The sequence below is a fragment of the Sus scrofa genome, chromosome 9 (assembly GCF_054392235.1).
Source record: "Sus scrofa isolate SSC_HxYL_T2T_F1_AM1 chromosome 9, Sscrofa_HxYL_maternal_Yorkshire_Landrace_v2.0, whole genome shotgun sequence".
NCBI classification, from domain to species: Eukaryota; Metazoa; Chordata; class Mammalia; order Artiodactyla; family Suidae; genus Sus; species Sus scrofa.
The window spans coordinates 16478123-16497242 of record NC_139391.1 but is presented as its reverse complement, the minus strand read 5'-3'; the positions used below and the strand labels follow the sequence as shown (position 1 = coordinate 16497242).

Below are 19120 nucleotides of genomic sequence, written 5' to 3'. Positions count from 1 at the left end.
GCTGTGGTGAAGGCCAGCAGCTGTAGCTCTGATTTGACCTCTAGCCTGGGAACCTCCATATGCCATGAATGTGGCCCTGAAAAGATTTAAAAAAAAAAAAGTTTTTATTTTGCAAAACTGAAACTCTGTCCTGATTGAACAACTCTCCCTTTCCTCCCCTCTCCCCCAGCCCTGGGTAACCACTTTCTGATTCTGAGAGTTTTACTCATTTAGATACCTCATAATTGGAATCATGCAGTCATGTAGTATTTGTATGTTTGTGACTGACTTAATTTTCTTAGTATAATGTCTTCAAGTTTCAACCATGTTGCACAGGACAGGATTGCCTTATTTTTAAAGGATAAATTGGATTTACTTCTTTTTTAAGGAAAAATAATATTTAATTGCATGTATATGCCACATTTTCTTTATCCATTCATCTATTATTGGACATTTAGATTGTTTCCACCTCTTGGTTTTGTCTGTAATGCTGCAGTGAATATGGTGTGCAAATATCTCTTTGAAGTCCTATTTTCAATACTTTTGGATACATATCCAGAAGTGAGATTAGTGGATCATATGTCTTCTATTTGTAATTCTTTTAGAACTTTCTATACCATTTTCCACAGTGGATACACCATTTTTCATTCCTGTTAATAGTGAACATGGGTTCCAAATTTTCCACATGCTTGCCGACACTTTTCATCTTTTGTTGTTTTGGTAGTAGTCACCATAAAGGGAATAAGACAATACCTGACTTTGGTTTTGATGGGCGTTTCCCTGATGATTAATAATTTTAAAGATCTTTTCATATGCTCGTTGGCCATTTATACATCTTCTTTGAGAAATGTTCATTCAAATTCTTTGCTCATTTTAAAATTGTGGTATTCATTTTTTTGGTCGTTGAGCTGTAGTTCTTTATGTACATTCTACTTATTAACCTTTTATCAGTTATGTAACTGGCAAATATTTTCTTCCCATTCCATAGTTTCTTTTTCATTTTTTTGATTGTTTCCTTTGCTACCCAGATGTTTTTAAGCTTAATGCGGTCCTGTTTCTGCTTTCTTACTTTTGTTGCCTGTGCTTCTGTGTCATATCCTAAAAATCATTGTCAAATCTAATGTAATGAAACTTTTCCCCTAAGTTTTCTTCTAGAAATTTTATAGTTTCAGGTCTTGTATTTAAATCTTTCATTCATTTTAAGTTAATTTTTGTATATGGTGTAAGCAAAGGGTCCAATTTCATTCTTTTGCATGTAGATGTCTGGTTTTCTCAGCATTTTTTTTAGGGCCACACCTGCAGCAGATGGAAGTTGCCAGGCTAGGGATTGAATCAGAGCCTATGCCACAGCCACAGAAATGCAGGATATGAGCTGTGTCTGTGACCTGCACCACTGCTCATGGAAATGCAGGATCCTTAACCCACTGAGTGAGGCCAAGGATTGAACCTGCATTCTCATGGATCCTAGTTAGATTCATTTACTGCCAAGGCATGAAGGGAATTCCCTCTCAGCACCATTTGTTGAAAAGACTGTCCTTTCCCCATTATATGATTCTGGCACCTTTGTCAAAGATCATGTGACTATAAGTTTATTTCTATACTCTCTTCTCTTCTGTTGGTCATTTTTTATGTCCCTATGTCAGTGCCATACTGTTTTGATTACTGTAGCTTTGTAATGTTTTGAAATCAGGAAGTGTGAGGGCTTCAGCCTTGTTTTTCTTTCTTAAGATTATTTTTGGAGGAGTTCCCGTCATGGCGCAGTGGTTAACGAATCCGACTAGGAACCATGAGGTTGCGGGTTCGGTCCCTGCCCTAGCTCAGTGGGTTAATGATCCGGCGTTGCCGTGAGCTGTGGTGTAGGTTGCAGACGCGGCTTGGATCCTGCGTTGCTGTGCCTCTGGCGTAGGCCGGGGGCTACAGCTCCGATTCAACCCCTAGCCTGGGAACCTCCATATGCCGCGGGAGCGGCCCAAGAAATAGCAACAACAACAACAACAACAAAAGACAAAAAGACAAAAAAAAAAAAAAAAGATTATTTTTGGTATTTGGGATCTTTTATAGTTCCATATGAACTTTAGGACTTTTGTCCTGTTTATGAAAATAAATGCCAATAGGATTTTGATAGGGACTGTGTTGAACTCATAGGTTGCTTTGGGTATTATGAGCATTTTAATAACATGAAGTGTTCCAATCTATGAACTTGGATGTCTTTCTATTTGTTCGCATCTTCCTCAATTTCTATATCAATGTTTTGTAGTTTTCAGTTTACAAGTCTTTCACTTCCTTAGTTGTTTATACCTAAGTTAGGGTTAGGGTTAGGGTTAGGGTCATGACCTAAGCTGCAGTTGTGGCAACACTAAATCTTTAACCCACTGTTTGGGGCCAGGAATTGAACCCACCACCCAGCGTTTCCAAGAAGGCACCATTCCTGTTGCACCACAGCAGAAACTCCTATAATATTGTGGGCTGTGGTGTAGGTTGCAGATGCGGCTGGGATCTGGTGTTGCTGTGGCTGTGGTAAGGGTCTACAGCTACAGCTCCACTTGGACCTCTAGCCTGGGAACTACCATGTGCCATGGGCGAGGCACTAAAAATACCAAAAAAATTTACAAAAACAGGATAAAAGGGAAAAAAAGTTTCATACTGAGAGCAATGGTGATAATATATCATAAAATATGAACTATGATTAACTCTATATCTGAAGTCAAAAAAAATCCAGCAAAGAATAATATCCCCCAAGTGAATCAGGTCACCTCCAGGAATAATGTTTCAGCATTTTTACAACATGCATTACTCACCTTAACATGGTCCTTAAAACTGTTTGGGATGGATGAATGACAAAAGATATTAGTTTACATAGATAGTGGCAGATCAGCACTTTTAAATCATATCATGCCATCCAGGAAGCAGGCACACATGTGTTCCGCCATTTCCTCATGTACATGGCACCCAGTATGTACACTGCCCACTTGTGAGTTTTTGAGTACCTATGCAGAGTAATTGATGATAATAAATCACAACTGCAGGTAAACATGTCAGATACAGGCAGCTCTAATTTTTGAACTGAATTTTTTTCAAAATCTTGGAGAAAGCAATTATAATTGTCTTAGTATTTGTACCTATAAATTTAATTGTGATATGAGGGCATTAGATCAACATCTCTTAACATTTTTATTACTTTTCCAACCCAATATTTTGAAAGGATATTTCTGTAATACTGAATATATTAATTAGTACTCACAATTGTATCAACCATAGCATAAGTTTTTACTTATTGTTGCTCTAAGTTGATATAAATTTACCTTGACTTTTTTCCTACCTATGCATCTTAATTGAAATAAACATATGGTCTTCATGATTTCTTTCGAAAATAACTTCCAGGGTATTCCTACTGACTAAAGGATGCCTAGAAATATAGGAATACAAGACTGGAAGCAATTGGACTAATTGGTATCTGAAATATCTTCTAATTTTATGAATTTCTGAATCTTGTGTCTGTACCAGGAGTGATAATTTCCAGATAGCAAAACTTTGGTTGAAGAGAACTATGAATCTTATATGTCATTACTAGTTTCCACAGTCATTGTACCAAAACAAGGTAAAGGTTTTAATATACAGATCTTTAGATACATAGATACAGTTATATAATCTTTTAGTGTTATAGCTTCTAGAAATGAATGCAAAGCTAAGTTTATAACTCAGGAGAATGACTGTGCTGGTATTACATTTTCCAGAGTAAAATTTGTACAATTATCCAGCCAAATGCAGTGTATGTTTAGTGATTTAGAAACATATTTAAGTAAGTAGGCAAGAGGAAATGAGTGACTTGGCTGGCTTTCAGTATAGCAAGAGAAATAGAAAAGCCAATGTCTGTAAGGTTTAATTTTGGTTTAACTAGATTATGTTGAATGATTTGTCATTCAGTCAATTACTTTATTTAGGTAGATGTAATTTTCAGCTGCATTACAAGCGTCCCTGGTGCATTTTTTATCTAATCTGCCATAGATTGAACTTCAACAGCTTGCTGACTAAATCGAACACCAGAGATTAAAAAAAAAAAAAGTTGAGTTTTTCTTAAGCATGTTTTTCTGTGGTGTTTTAGAGAAAAGTATTTTGGACCCCCAATGAGACATACTCTTTCAGGAAAATATAATATATATTAAAAATGGGCAGAAGACCTAAATAGATATTTCTCCAAAGAAGACATACATATGGCCAGCAGGCATATGAAAAATGCTCAACACCACTAATTATTAGGGAAATGCAAATAAAAATTACAATGAGGTACCACCTCACACCTGTCAGAATGGCCATCATTAACAAGTCAACAAATTACAAATGCTGGAGAGGGCGTGGAGAAAAAGGTACCCTCCTTCCATGCTGGTGGGAATGTAAATTGGTACAACCACTATGGAAAACAGTATGGCGGTACCTCAGAAAACTAGATATAGAACTACCATTATGATCCAGCAATTCCACTTCTGAGCATATATCTGGACAAAACTTTCATCCAAAATTATGCGTGCATCCTTATGTTCATTGCAGTACTATTCACAATAGCCAAGACATGGAAACAACCCGAATGTCTGTTGACCAATGAATGAATTAAAAAGATGTGGTACATATATGCAATGGAATATTCCTCAGCCATAAAAGACAAACCAATGCCATTTGCAGCAACATGGATGGAACTAGAGGGTCTCAGACTAAGTGAAGTAAGCCAGGAAGCAAAAGACAAATACCATGTGATATCACTTATTTGTGGAATCTAAAATATGGACCAGATGATCCTATCTAAAAAAACAGAAACAGATCATGGCCTTGAAGAGCACACCTGGGGTTCCCAGTGGGGAAAAGGGTGGGAGTGGAATGGATGGGCGAAGTGCCCCCACTGTACAACACAGGGAACTGCGTATGACTGGGTCACTTTGCTGTACAACAGAACTTGAAAGAACATTGTAAATCAACCATACTTTAATAAGAAGAAGTGGCTCAGTATAGTGGTATCAATGCCATGTTGGCACACACATGTATGAACTTGGGGAAATTGCCACTCTTTCTGAAACTGATATTCTTCAGATGAAATGGAGAGAGTAATAAAGTGGATATTCTTTTAATGGACCTCCACTTAAGTAACTCATTCAGTTAACCGTCTGTCCCCACATCCTCTGAAAAACACACTGATTGATGAACAAACCCTCTGAATTCATGTTGCTTGCTGGCTGACCACTCTAATATGTCCACACTTTTTTTCATGCAAAAACAATGTTTGTAGGTCAAGGTTTAGGTGTTTTTTTTTTCTCCTCAGAAACTATTTATGGAGTTCCCGTCGTGGCGCAGTGGTTAATAAATCGGACTAGGAACCATGAGGTTTCAGGTTCGATCCCTGACCTTGCTCAGTGGGTTGAGGATCCGGTGTTGCCGTGAGCTGTGGTGTAGTTCGAAGATGAAGCTCAGATCCCACATTGCTGTGGCTCTGGCATAGGCCAGTGTCTACAGCACCGATTAGACCCCTAGCCTGGGAACCTCCATATGCCGTGGGAAGTAGCCCAAGAAAAGGCAAAAAAGAAAAAGAAAAAAGAAAAAAGAAACTATTTATGTGGTTTTTCTTGGTATCACAATTATATTATTTAATTACATTTAAATAAACTGATAAAATGTGAAAATGCAAATAGTTTTATTGCTTTGGGAAGGCTATAAAGATGAAGCACCAAAATTTTGTAACTTTCGGTAAGTAACCAATGGTAAATGACTGGAAATATTATAAATATGTAGGATTTGGCACCTAACTTCACAAGAATTTTAAATTATCTTTCCATTTCATAAGAAAAGCCAGACATTAGCAAAGATTGGTTATGAATGTGATTCATGCAAGAATATTCACCAGAATGTAATTAGCAGTCCAGAAAAAAACATTTTAAATGAATTTTAAATGAATTTTGATAATGAAGGAAGTGATCATTAAACTCTGTTACAGGTAACATAATATTGAGACCAAAAAACAAATTCTTTAAAGCCACTGGAACATCAAAAAGCAGGTAGAACTAGGAAAAGGGTTTACTCTTCGGAAACTTCACCTGTAATAGTTAAGAACTATCAATTTGTGGCTTTTTTCCCCCTGAGAGTAATGCACAATCTTTTGATAATGGCAACAGAAAACCACAGCCCAATCAGTTTGAGGTGACAAGGACAGAGATCAAGGCTGGCTGACTTTCTGGAAATAAGAGAAATACAGAAGTGGGGGAAAAAAAACCCAAATCTGTACATAAACTTTGCCTAAATGTCTGGCTTTCTACTATAATATGCAAATAAAGGGGAAAATGGGGACCCAGTGTAAGTCAGAGATGAGACGGACTCTAATCTTGAAAGACAGAGCTGCATGTAAGTGGAGACTTTGAGTTTGCTGCTTTCTGAAATGATTTTGGTGGGCCACAAATGTTGCATTAGCAGACAGACTTCAAGGCATTTACTGCAAACATACTTAATAATTAATATATATACACTGAATTAATGAAAAAATGGTTTTCATCAGCAGGTAGGAAATCTCAAAAGATAGATGGAAACTATTAAACAAGGAAATATAAAATCCCAGACCCGAATGTTAAAATAACTAAAATTAAATAACCTAAAATAAAAAAAAAAAAAAAACTCTGATGACTCAAAAACATTGAAGATGGGAGAATTAGTGAATGTGAAAATAAATGTATTGAAATTAAACATTCTGAAGAAAAGAAAGAAAGCAAATTGAGAGAGAATAAGCAGTGTTTCAGAGATCTTGACAATAAATAGGATCTAATTTATATGTATGTATTACTATATTACCTGTATATATTACTATAGCCAATAAAGGCCCGTATCTATAATATATGAAAAAGCCACCACTCAATAATAAGCAGACAAAAGTTAAAAAAATCTGGACAGGTTCTTTATAAAAGAAGATATGCAGAGAACTGATAAGTATATTAGAATTTGTTCAACATCTTGTCATCAGGAAAATGCAAATTAAAACCAAAAATGAGCTACCATTACATACCCATTAGAATGACTAAAATTTGAAAAGACAGAGAATGCTAAGCCTACAATGTGTATGTTCTGCAATGTGCTAAGTCCTACAATGGGAATGTTCAGCATTGCTGATGGGAATGTAAAATAATGTGACAATTTTAGAAAAGTTTGACAGCTTCTTAAAATTTAAACATACTCCTAACATGCTCCATATGTCTCCAGATTCTCTTTGGAAGAGCAGCTCCCTGAGTCATGTTCTTCTCATGGCAAATCACAAACCCCCCCCAAAAAAACATTGGGAACACAGGTATCTTTTGAGGCCTCGGCCAGGATTGGTACCTTGAAACTTCCTCATTTCATTGGCCAAAGCAAGTCAGATGGTTAAGTTCCATAGTAACAGGTTGAGAAAATACATATCACACCTTGTGTGAGTGGCACTTCAAAGCCACAGAGCAAACATTGCGGGTGGTATTCTAATCCAGGGACCATGTAGAAAATTATATTTATCTTGGATGATATGTTGTATTATAACATTAGTAATTGGCATCACTGTTGAGTGAAGAAACAGGGCAGGGAATGGCACAGATGAATGGATAGGCAAGAAGAAGAAAGAAAGAGTTGAGCCATACCTGAAAAGGGTCTGTGAGTGCTTGTCCAAGGACAACATGCTTGGGTGAGCATTTTTTTAGAAGCAGAAGAAGGAGAAATATTTCCCAAGTAGATTTTAAGGAATTTCAGTGTAAAGGGATTTTACAACAGTGTTAGAACTAAAACTCAGGTACTTTTTCCCCTCACTTTCCCTGGGATCATCACTAACATTTGGCAAATATATTACGGTTTATGAAGTGTTTTCTTATACATTATCTGATTTATCCCTTTAAGAACCCTGAAAGGTAGCCCTTATTACTGAAACTGGTTTAGAGATGAGCATAATGGAGTACCAGAGAAGTGAAGTGACTTGTCTGAATTCACTTAGCCCAAGGCGAGGAGTCAAGCCTGGATCTTCTGATACTAGTCACAGAGATTTTATATTATTTGACAGTTATTAATCTAGATTTGAACACATGGAAAATGTTCAAGAAATACATCCCTAATGGAATTTACATAGAGGAGCAAATACTGCTTTGGTTTAGTGAGGAGAGAAGCAACTTCAAATATGAGGGGATTGTTTCCTTTTCAATTCTACCCTTTCTGAATATGCAGCAGAAAATCTTTATTTTCCTCCAATGTTGTCTGTGTATAATCAGAAAATAATAGCAATTTTTCAAATTTACCAGAGACAAAATCTCCCTCTTCATGCTGCAGCTAAAGCAGAGAGCATGATTATGCCCCATGTTGCAAAACAGGCAGATAGCCTATAAAGCCTTGCCCAATGTCACAGCAGCAATAATAGTGGGTAAACTAAAAAGTTCCCCCAGCCTGTTCTATTTTTGTCATAAATCTAATCCCATGTGATTTTGATTATTCGGAATATAGCCTCATATGTGAAATTTCTTCCTCATCTCTAGAGAGATGATTAAAGAGACCATTTAATTGCAGTAATCTTAATGTCTTCATTAAAATTTTGTTATAGTCTAGTCAAATATGCCTGTGTTTTCTAGTTCTTAATGTTTTTAGGGTGCCAAGTTTCTGTGGGAAATGTGGAAAACATTTAATTAAGATGTAATTATTCCAGCACATGTTAATTTTTACTTGTAAGTATTTATCAGTGTGGATCTTCTGTTAAATCTTTCCTCCCCCTTTTTTTTCTGAAGTGTTACATTGTTTTATCTTGCAGGAAACATCATTTTTTTTTAGTTTATGACTTAAAATTTTATGTGGGGACCCCCTAGGAAATGGTGCCATACATAGGAATTTAAAAAAGGAAAGGGAATCCTTCATTCTGAAATGCCCCTCTTTTCTGATGCTTACAACCAGAGAATTATTTCAGTGCTCCAGAACTGAATTCCTTGAAATATATTCCACATGCAGAAAAGAACATTTCATGGGCAACTACATTGGGACACAGTGAATAGAACTTCCTTCCTTTTAATATTTCTAATGTACATATTGAAGCTCTGAGATGAATCCTACTAAGAAATTGGTCAATTTTTAAAATACGTAATTTAAAGTCATAAAAATATCATTAACATTTTCCTCAAATAAGCGAAAAGTAACAAAAATTGTGTGTGAGAATGTGATGAGAGAACAAAAAATCACTTTGTATCCTAGATAATAACTTTTTTATAGCAATTGAGGCTGGTAAAGTCATCAGAAACAAACCAAAGTTTTGAATAATAGCTTATAAAAGTGAAGAAAATTTAAGTTTCTAAAAATAAATATACTACATAAATCAGAGTAAAGCTACATGGTATAAATACTCTGCAGCTATTAAACTATTTTGTTCAGATGAGATCAGGTGTGTCCAGAGTGGTATGGCCATGTTTTAACTATTTTTTTCACTACTATAGTGTTACTTAGAGGTTATAAAAATGGATAGTATAGACTAATTTAACAAAACCAGTGTTGGAGAGTAAGGTATTTTGGAATAGAAGAAATAACATGATTCTTAGATTTCGTATATGCACATAAAAAAGAAATTTAAGATCTACAGGGGCAAAGAAGGGTTATAATTAGAACCTATGGATAGAAGCCACATAGATCAAAATTTTGCTCTATATCAGAAAGAACTGAAAGATAGATTTCAGATTTTACAGGTAGGCTGTCATTTACCAAACACACAGTATATGTCAGGCTGTTTCAAATTCTTTACTTATATTAACTTATTGAATCCTTACAACAGTCCTCTGAATTAAGTATCCTCATTATTCCTACCTCATAGGTGAGAAAACTGAACATAGGTTTTCAAAGTCGCATATCTTTTCAGTGGTTGAGAAGTGTTTGGACCCAAATAATATATGGCTTTAAAACCTGTTCCCCTAGCACTTGTGATAGTTGTCCTATGAGCATGGAAATTACTCATCCCTAAAAATTTTCAGGCAGAAATTGAAAACTCACTTTCTAGGCATAACGTAGATGGGAATACAAGCATGCATAAGCATATATATTAACTCCAAGCCTGAATTTCTGATTCTATGAAGTTCCTAAAAATATGAATTCTTAGAGGAAAAAATGCTCAAGCTTAAATGATTCTGGGTGTTGTTGAATGTCATGGGCCATAGACTTTACTTCTTAGCGATTTTTTACTGTGCTTCAAATAGACCTAGGCATGGCTTAAGTCAACAATACACAATTGCTAAATTGAGCAAGTTTCAATTACTTTACATATATATATATATCTCATTGAGAAAATGAAGAACCAGACAATTGACATTCCACTAAATTCCCTCTGCTGCCAAACTTATCTTGCTTGCACAGAATTTTTTATCTACTTTCCACGATGAGCTCTCTCTCTCTCTGCACTGTTCAAGATTAACCTTCTCCTGTATTTCAGTCTTTTTCCTAATTCACTCATATATGTAACCCCATATTTTCAGGAAGGGGTGAATGAACCCCTTCCTCCTTCTTCCCTCTCCCTTTCTCTTACATCACGTCCCTTCTCCTCATCTCCTTTCTCTTTCTCTCACCTTCCATTCCCCTTTCTCTCTTCCCTTCCCTTCCCTCCTTCACATAGGAAAATATGCATACAATGAATTATTTGGGGGCCATGAAAAAGGATAAAGAACTGATCCATGGGACAACATAGATGGACTTTGAAAACAGTATTGCATATGAAAAATTGTTTCAAAAGAACACACATTGGTGGTCTGTTCATTAGAAATGTCCAGAATAGGCATATTTAGGCAGACATTAGATTAGTGGATGTCTAGGACTTGGATGGGGTGGGAGAAAGTGATGGTTTGGGTAGGGAAAGGGGAGTGATTGCTAATGAGTATGGAGTTTCTTTGGGGGTAAAAAAGTTTCAAAATGTGTTCGTGGTGATGGTTGCAAAACTAGAAAACATACTAAAAAGACTGAATTTTACATTTTAAAAGAGTGACTTTTATGGTATGGTGTGATGTTATGTCAATAAAGCTATTATTTAAAATCTTACTCTATATGTATGTATATATCTATACATTCTAATTTATTGATACATTGATTATTTTTTTCATAAATCACTTCAGGGATCATGCAGAGTATTAATTATAAACACACAGTTTCCTAATAAAGTTACAATATTGCTGTTATTGTTACTCATTTCCATCTCACTAACTTATCAGAACTGTTGAACTAAATAAGCCTGGTCATTCAAGGTCTCCCATTTTTTTAAATGCATTTTTATGTCAGGAATAGTTTTTCTAAACCTCCTCTAAAGCTCTGAGGGAGATTGAATATTCTTTTGTGCCAGAAATACCTACCTTCTAATTCTGTCTGCACCACTAAGAGTGGAAGTGACCTTCAACTTCTCTGAATTTTAGTTTATTCTGACATAAAACGTGTACAAAAGTCAGATTTTTGTAGGAATTATATATTTATACAGGTATTCTTTTTAGTGCTTTATTTAAGTTTCTTGAGCTTCAGTTTTATAATCTATATGATAAGGCTTATCTACCTTGCTATCTCTTGATGTAATTTAAATTAGAAATTGCAATTAAGTGTCAGTGCAGAGTGTACCACAGTAAGTGGGCATCTGTAAAAATGACTATTGCTGTTGTTTTTTCTGTTGATGTCCCAACACAATTTATCTGTCACACACAGCACTCATGTCCTAGCACACAGGTCCCTCTTACCCTGTCTTTGCATTCTTGTCCCTCTGCCTTCAACTATTTTTATCTCCTTAGTGCTTAGTACATTCTCAGCTTTATCTTTCAGAAATTGCAAGTAAAAGAACTAAACTGTATGATGTTCTTCTGCAGATAAATATTGATAAGTCTATGTTCCAAGTTTTCACTGTGTTAAATTCTCTGAGGTATGGCGTTGTCTGGGTCTTCCTGAAAAAGCCCTATTTTGTTGTGGGAGATAAAATACATATGAACATAGGGAAAGTCATGTTATCCCTACATTTGTATGTATTTTATGATACATATAATTGGGGATAATAATACCTCATTCTAGAATTCAGTATCATACTGAAGTTAAAAATAATGAAGAGAACAGATTTTTTTTTAGGGCCACACCGGTGGCATATGTAAGTTCCCAGGCTAGGGGTCGAATCAGAGCTGTGGCTGGCCTATGCCACAGCCACAGTAATGAAGGATCCCACACATGTCTGCAACCTACACTTCAGCTCATGGCTACTGTGGATCCTTAACCCACTGAGTGAGGCCAGGGATCAAACTGTCATCCTCATAAATACTAGTCGGATTTGTTTCTACTGCACCATGATGGAAACTCCTGAGAACAGATTTATTTAAAGATGAAGTAAAGGGATACACATTTTGGATCACGGAAATTTGTAAATGATGAAAGATAGGAAAGGCAGAATAATGACCATTCAAAGACGTCCATGTCCTCATCCATTTAACCTATAAAAACTGTTAGTTTGAATGACAAAAAAGGAACTAAGGTTGCAGATGGAATTAAGGTTGCTAATTAGCTGATCTTAAAATGGACTATCCTGTATTATCAAAGGGCCCAGAGTAAGCACAGGGGGAGCTTGGGGTTAATAGATGCAGACTATTGACTTTGGAATGGATTAGCAATGAGATCCTGCTGCATAGCCCTGGGAACTATGTCTAGTCACTTATGATGGAGCATGATGATGTGAGAAAAAAGAATGTGTACATGTATGTGTAACTGGGTCACCATGCTGTGCAGTAGAAGATTGACAGAACACTGTAAACCACCTATAATGGAAAAAAATAAAAATCATTATATAAAAAAAATAAAAATGATATTGTAACCTCAAAAAAAAAAAAAAAAAAAGAGTGGAAAAAGGAGGCAGAAGAAGAGAATTAGTCCAAGACAGATGTGACTGTGGAAGTTGGTATAGAAAGGTGCAGTGTGGCCAGGTGTAATGATGGAAGTGGGCCAGATCCAAGCAAATAGGAGGCCTCTAGAAGCTGGAAAGGTAATGGAAATTGGTTTTCTTGGGCCTCCAGAAAGCTCCTTAGCCCTGCCAGCTTTTTGATTTGAGTCCAGTGAGATCCATGTCATACTTCTAACATTCAGAACTCTTTTTTTTTTTTTTCTTAAGCCACTACATTTTCGGCAATGTGTTATAGCAGCAATAGAAAACCAATATAAAAGGGTGCAGTGACTTAGTTTCCCTCTGTGGAAGTTTGTACTTTTTGTTGTAATGATCACTGACTCATCACTTCATCCATGTGTTGAACAAATAGTTGTTAAGTATTTTTCCAGGAACAAAATCAGGAGCTGAGATATAGTGGTAAGTCAGATGAGATTCCTATTTTCTGAAAGACACACAATAAACATACAAACATTTGAATCAGCAAGGAATTAAAAATCAGGACAAATATGTTATTCACTTCATGATTACGTATTGAACACCTACTATGTGCAGGTGTTGTGCTAGCCTTAGGGTGTAACTGACTATCATTAAAGGCAGCAGAGCAGAATTCTTCAAAGCAGAGGCCATGGAGCTTCAGCACCTAGTTTCTATTCCCATCTCCTTTTATTAGCTCGTGACCCTGGGAAAATTACTTAATCTCTATGAATCTCAAGTCCCTAATCCGAAAAACAGAGATAATAAGAATCTCTGAATCATAGAGCTGTAATGAGATTAAATAAGTTATAGTATTTGGAAAGCCATTGGGGTAGTGCCTGGCTCATTGTACATGCAATGCAATTTTTTGATAAATGAAAGAAAATAATGAGAAAATCAAATTATTTGCAAAGAATTCTCAGTTTAGTCTGGGGTGGAGAGATACACAAATATACACAAAGTATGTATATGATAAAAAATATTAGATCCTTAAATTCATATAGGTTGGAGTCTACGGTACCGGGGATAATGAATAGTGTGTTTCTCTGGAAACATGGAAACTTGATGTTTTTATTCTTGGAAAAATACCTTTCTTTTCTTCAACTGGTTCAAAGCACTCTGAAAAAGGAGCTGACGTGGCATCTCCCAAGCAGTAGAGGCAGATGAGGTCATGACACAAGTTCTTTGTCTTCCTCCACATGGTCTAGTATATAAGAAATGGGAAAAAGACAATCCATTTTTCATAGCTCCTTCATGTCCTGTTTGCGTGGGCTGGATGCTCTAATGCTTTATTTCAGTCCATTTCCAGCGTTTTTCTAAGATCAATATTTCAAACTAACAGTAGATGTACAGGTTTGAGAGCATGTGTATTTGTGTGTGTGTATGTGTGTGTATGCAAGAATGTGTGTGGGGGGTTATGATATTGTATTCCATTTCTAACTTCTGTACTGCTGATATAACAGAGAAAAACAGGAGAGACAGGTCTCAGAACTCTAAACACAGCAGGCAATCGATAGCAAAGCAAATCCTATTAATTTATAAAGGATGAAACTACATGAAGGACAGGAAAAAAAAGTTGTTGGAAGAGGAGGAAGAGAAAAATATACTCCTGATTGGCCCTAGAGATACCCAGTAGCTGAATAAGAAACTTCAGAGCCCACTGAATTTTTTTCTTTTTCTTTTGAGAAAGGAAAGTACAAAAATGGCATTCAAGATAACAAACATAAGATATTTATGGCCAGGAGCAGCTCTTTCTTAGACACCACCTCAGCAAAACAACATCTTTCCACTTAACTACCTTTTTGCCTCTTTATCCCATGGGGAGTATGTAAGGGGGGAGTATGTAAAGTGCCATTGCAGTCAGGGGAGTGGGTGAGAGGTAATCGTAACCATGGGAACCCAGCTAATCTATTACATTGCCCTCCAGGGACTGCTGTGAAGTGTAAAAGAAGAAGGAAGACTGAGGAGAAGCCATTGTACAGCGATCAGAAACAAAAAAATCTGGTGGGATTGTTAAGGAGCATTTGCATTCTCAGGATCAACAAGTTTGGGGGGTTATCCAGACTCCTAGTGTGGTCCAGCGCCCAGCGTGCACTGGAGAGTAAGGTGAGGCTATCGTCACTACCATGCATTCACAATGAACATTGCTTACTCCATGGTGCATTCATCTTCTCCAGCCATATCTCCATTTCTGTATCACATGCCTTCATACCTCCATGTGCTTTTCTCACCTGGAGTATCTCCACCCACCCCACCCCCCTTCTTTTCTGGACTTAGAGACACAGCTCTCCAATCACTGCTCCTGCTACTCACTGAATCTTTCATTCATTCACTGATGTAACTGAATGCCTGTCATACATTATTGAGTCAGGGCTCACTCGGCCACTGGTTTGGGAATCATGCCTTGGTGTACCATATATTATTCATTCTTGAAAAAGTATTATACACATTTATTTTTGTCCCAATTATCTGTGAAGATCATATGATTAGAAAGTGCCAGGGAAGAACTTGGACGCTTGTTGAACTCCAAAGCCTACACATTAGAGCTTTAACCACTGAGCTCTCTGGCCAATAGTGCTGGGAATTGGTGCTGGGAAGACTGAGCTCAGAGCAGCCCATCCCTCTCAAAAGTGCCTCCAAGCTTACTGGGCAAGACAGGAAGACTAATGATGTCTATTCAGTGGGATGAGAACCATGGTTGAGAGAGGGAATTTGGTTTGGAATACAGGGGAGATAAAGGATCTTGGCAGGCCATTGAACATAAGCTTAAAAAAATAAATAACTGGCCAAGACCAGAAAATCATGTCCCTGGCAGAGATAAGAGAGTATGTTAAGAGGCATGCTACCGGGGGAAATGCAAATGGTTCTCTGGACTTGGGGAATAGGATGTGAAGTGGGGAAGTTTATTAGGGAATGATACTAGAAGTTAGGAGAACTTGTATGCCATGCTAAGATTTCTTTAAAAATTTTATCCTGAGGGCATCAGGGAGCCATCCATTAAGTGTCTGGGTAAAAGTCAACCTCTTCTGAGAAAGAATGAGTGGCCAACAGTTAACTTGTTACAAGGCAATGTGATATGTGATGTTGGAGGTTTTTAGGACATGCTAAAGGAGTACAGAAGTGAGATGTGTAGAATGGTCCTTGGTTGGGAGAAGTCAAAGATGACGTTGACAAGGAGGTGATCCATGCTATGCGTTAAAGGAAAAATGGAAATTTCAAGGAATAGAAGAGAGAGAGGACAAGCCAAGCAGAGGATAGAACATGCTTGAAGGCAAAGAGCCATAAAACAGCAAAGGGGAACCCAATAGATTTTTGGAAGATTAGAAGCAAAGGATAATTGTTGGGGCAGGTGAGAGATGAGAAAAGGTTCAAATTACAAAAGTCTTATGGGCAAAACTAATCAATTTATGAGTAGTCCTCTAAGCTATTATGATACTTTGAAAGCTATTAAGCAGGAAACAAAAATGATCATATTTGGGTTCTCAGACAGTCACTCTGGCAGTAATTTAGTAGGCGGATCAAAAGGGGAGGGAAGTTACATTTTGAAAATAAGAAAAACAATTAGCAGACTGTATCAATAATCCAGAAGAGAAGTGCTGAGGACCTGAACTAAAGCAAAATATGGGAGAGAATGAGAAGGGGTGAGAGAATTTTTAATGACACATGTAAAGAGGGAACAAAGATTTCTTCAATATTTCTGATTTGGGTGACTGAGTAGTGTCGGTCATTTGGGTAGGACATTCAACAGCAAAAGCTGACATGACTAGTTTGGAATGTGTGTGGAAACTTCAAGGTGAGATGTTCCGAAAGTTTTTGCAATCTTGAGTTCATTTAAGATCTAGGCCAAGAGAGTGCATATCAATAAAATTTGGTTCCCTCATTCCTCTACATTTGATCTTAATCTGGTTCTTGTTTTCCTTTTCTAAGCAATTCTATTTATAGATCTGTCAATTAGAGAATTCTTAATGCCCTATTCTGTATTTAATGAGGAACTATTCAAGTTTCAAAGCTATAAACACAATGCTCTATCAAAATCTCAAGTAGACATTCTTCACAAAGACTTATGATAGTAAGGACCAACCCATCTTTTACAGAACTTCTAGTGCCCAAAGAGAAAACATATCCTTTCTAATTAACTTTATGGTTTCCCACTCTCTGTTTTTCATTTAGTACCACTGGCATCCTGTCTTCCCAACCAAAACTCTCACTACAGCTAGGGAAAAATTTAGATCCCTAAAGAGATTGCTGTTATCACAGAAACTCTTTTCAGTTCCACATGATGCAAGAAGATGCTTCTGCAGCCGTTGCAAATGCCCTGGATGAGAAGCCCCTCTTTCCCAGAGCGCACCAGGCTGGATAGATGGAAACTTGCAATGGCACTTGGATAGCACCTTGCAAAGCGCTTCTGGTGCAGAGCTACTTCCCATGCAGAGCTGCTTCCCGTGTAGAGCTGCTTGCCATGCAGAGCCTCAGTGCTCTCCTCATGACAGACATCTGTAACTCTTGTAAAGAGTGATTGTTGTCACTTTAAAAATCTTCTCTAAGACAAGCACTCTACTAGGACCTGGAGAAGTGGAGGTAATGCCTACTATTCATTCAAATGTTGAAAATCTAGAGGGAATGACATGCATGGACATTTACAAAACTGTGATGGTACATGGACAACCCTGGAAGGTGTAAGGTTGGAGGTGATAGATGAGTGACATTAGAAGACCCCTCAAGAAAGAATGCCTTCACCATTTAAAGTTTTTATTGTACTAATGATGCAAATTGTACATCTGAACTTGTTTTAAACCTAGCCAGGGCTGATTAAAAAACTAACTTACAAAACAAACAACAAACTAATTTTTTACTAGACCTGGAGTTTATGTAAGTATAGACTTCCAATTTCACTTTCCCTAAATGGAAAAGTTAATTAGAAATCTTCCACTAGAATTAATGTAGAGATTTTAAATGTTTTCATTTCTCATATTGCTGTAAATAATAGAAAGTCCTCTAGAGGTCACCAATGGGCTAATTTGCAGGTGGGCTGCTTTGTGGTTAGTCTAGCTTTGCTTAGAATTAGCCATCCTAAAGGATTCAATGTACATTGAAAGAGGTGCAAATGAGAAATCCCCTTTGCCTCTTCTCCAGCATTTTAACCACTCAGAGAAAGTCACAGTCCCTTCAGTAAAGTGCTGTTTCTGTTGGAATCAATGACATGGTTCCACAGCTAAAATGGTCTTAGAGAAATACCTGTAAATTTATTGTCTTAATTGCCTCCTGAGCATCACTGATGAATCACATGTCATGACCCTTAAGAGAATTGAAGTCTAACAAATGTATTCATTTTCCATATGAGGAACCGACCCAGGGAGAAAATGTGATTTTTCCCAAAGTCACTTAGAGGGTTAGCTACAGAGTGCAAATTAGAGCTAACATAGTCTGACATCCTCTCAGATCAGTTTTCTTTCTCTAGTCCAGAGATTTGAATTCTGAGTTCAGTGCAGTTTAGTTCAATGCACCTTTACCTAGAGCCTAACATTTGCCAGCCATGGTTTGATGGACACTGAGGTGAATTATGGTCTCTGGCCTAGCGAGGGCATGGATGCATACATAGATAGTGATGAAGAAGTTATATAGTAAGAAAGTTACCATCTTCTAGGGAACATAGGGTGCTATGGGAGCACAAGAAGGGCACCTTTTCAAACCTGAATACTTTGTGGGGTGGGTATTTAGAGACATTTTCCTGCACAAAGTAATTCCAGAGATGATGAGAAAATTAATGGAATTTATCCAGAGGGAAGAGGGGGAGATTGTAGAAGAAGAGTGGATAGGGAGAGTCATTTTAGGGAAACTGGAACAACAGCCATAAGATTGTGCTTTTGAATATACTTTTCACTTTTTTGTGTTTTTGTTTTCTTTTGTTTTGATCCTAGCTGCTTCTATAACATATGCTTTTAAATATGCCAACACAAACTCAAATGTTTATTGGCACTAGGCATGTAGCCTTAATGGGTGAAATCAGCCCAATGTAAAAATACTGCAACAATGTTAATTATGGGGGAATTGGTAGGGAGACTTTGCTACTTTATAGAGGAAGAAATTGTTACTCAATTTATGGCAATTAAAGTTAACTGGTCTTGCCAGATATTTTTAATTTCTCAAAAGTCCTCCAAATCTGTATTTTTATATGAAATTATCTGAACTTTTTGCTATTGATAATTATGTATTTCAACTTTATGGCCCTTTGTAGGCTAACAATATATACCAAATTCTGAGCTCTTAAGT

General features: G+C 36.9%; 1 protein-coding gene across 1 annotated transcript in view; it reads left to right on the top strand.

Moving 5' to 3' along the window:
* LOC110255407 (uncharacterized) overlaps nt 1-19120 on the top strand; it is a 689852-nt gene that overhangs the window by 502098 nt on the left and 168634 nt on the right. The window contains exon 7 of the mRNA XM_084975506.1: nt 14778-14956. Within this exon, the coding sequence (XP_084831632.1) occupies nt 14778-14796 (19 nt within the window). The 3' untranslated portion in view covers nt 14797-14956. The remainder of the gene's footprint in view (nt 1-14777; nt 14957-19120) is intronic.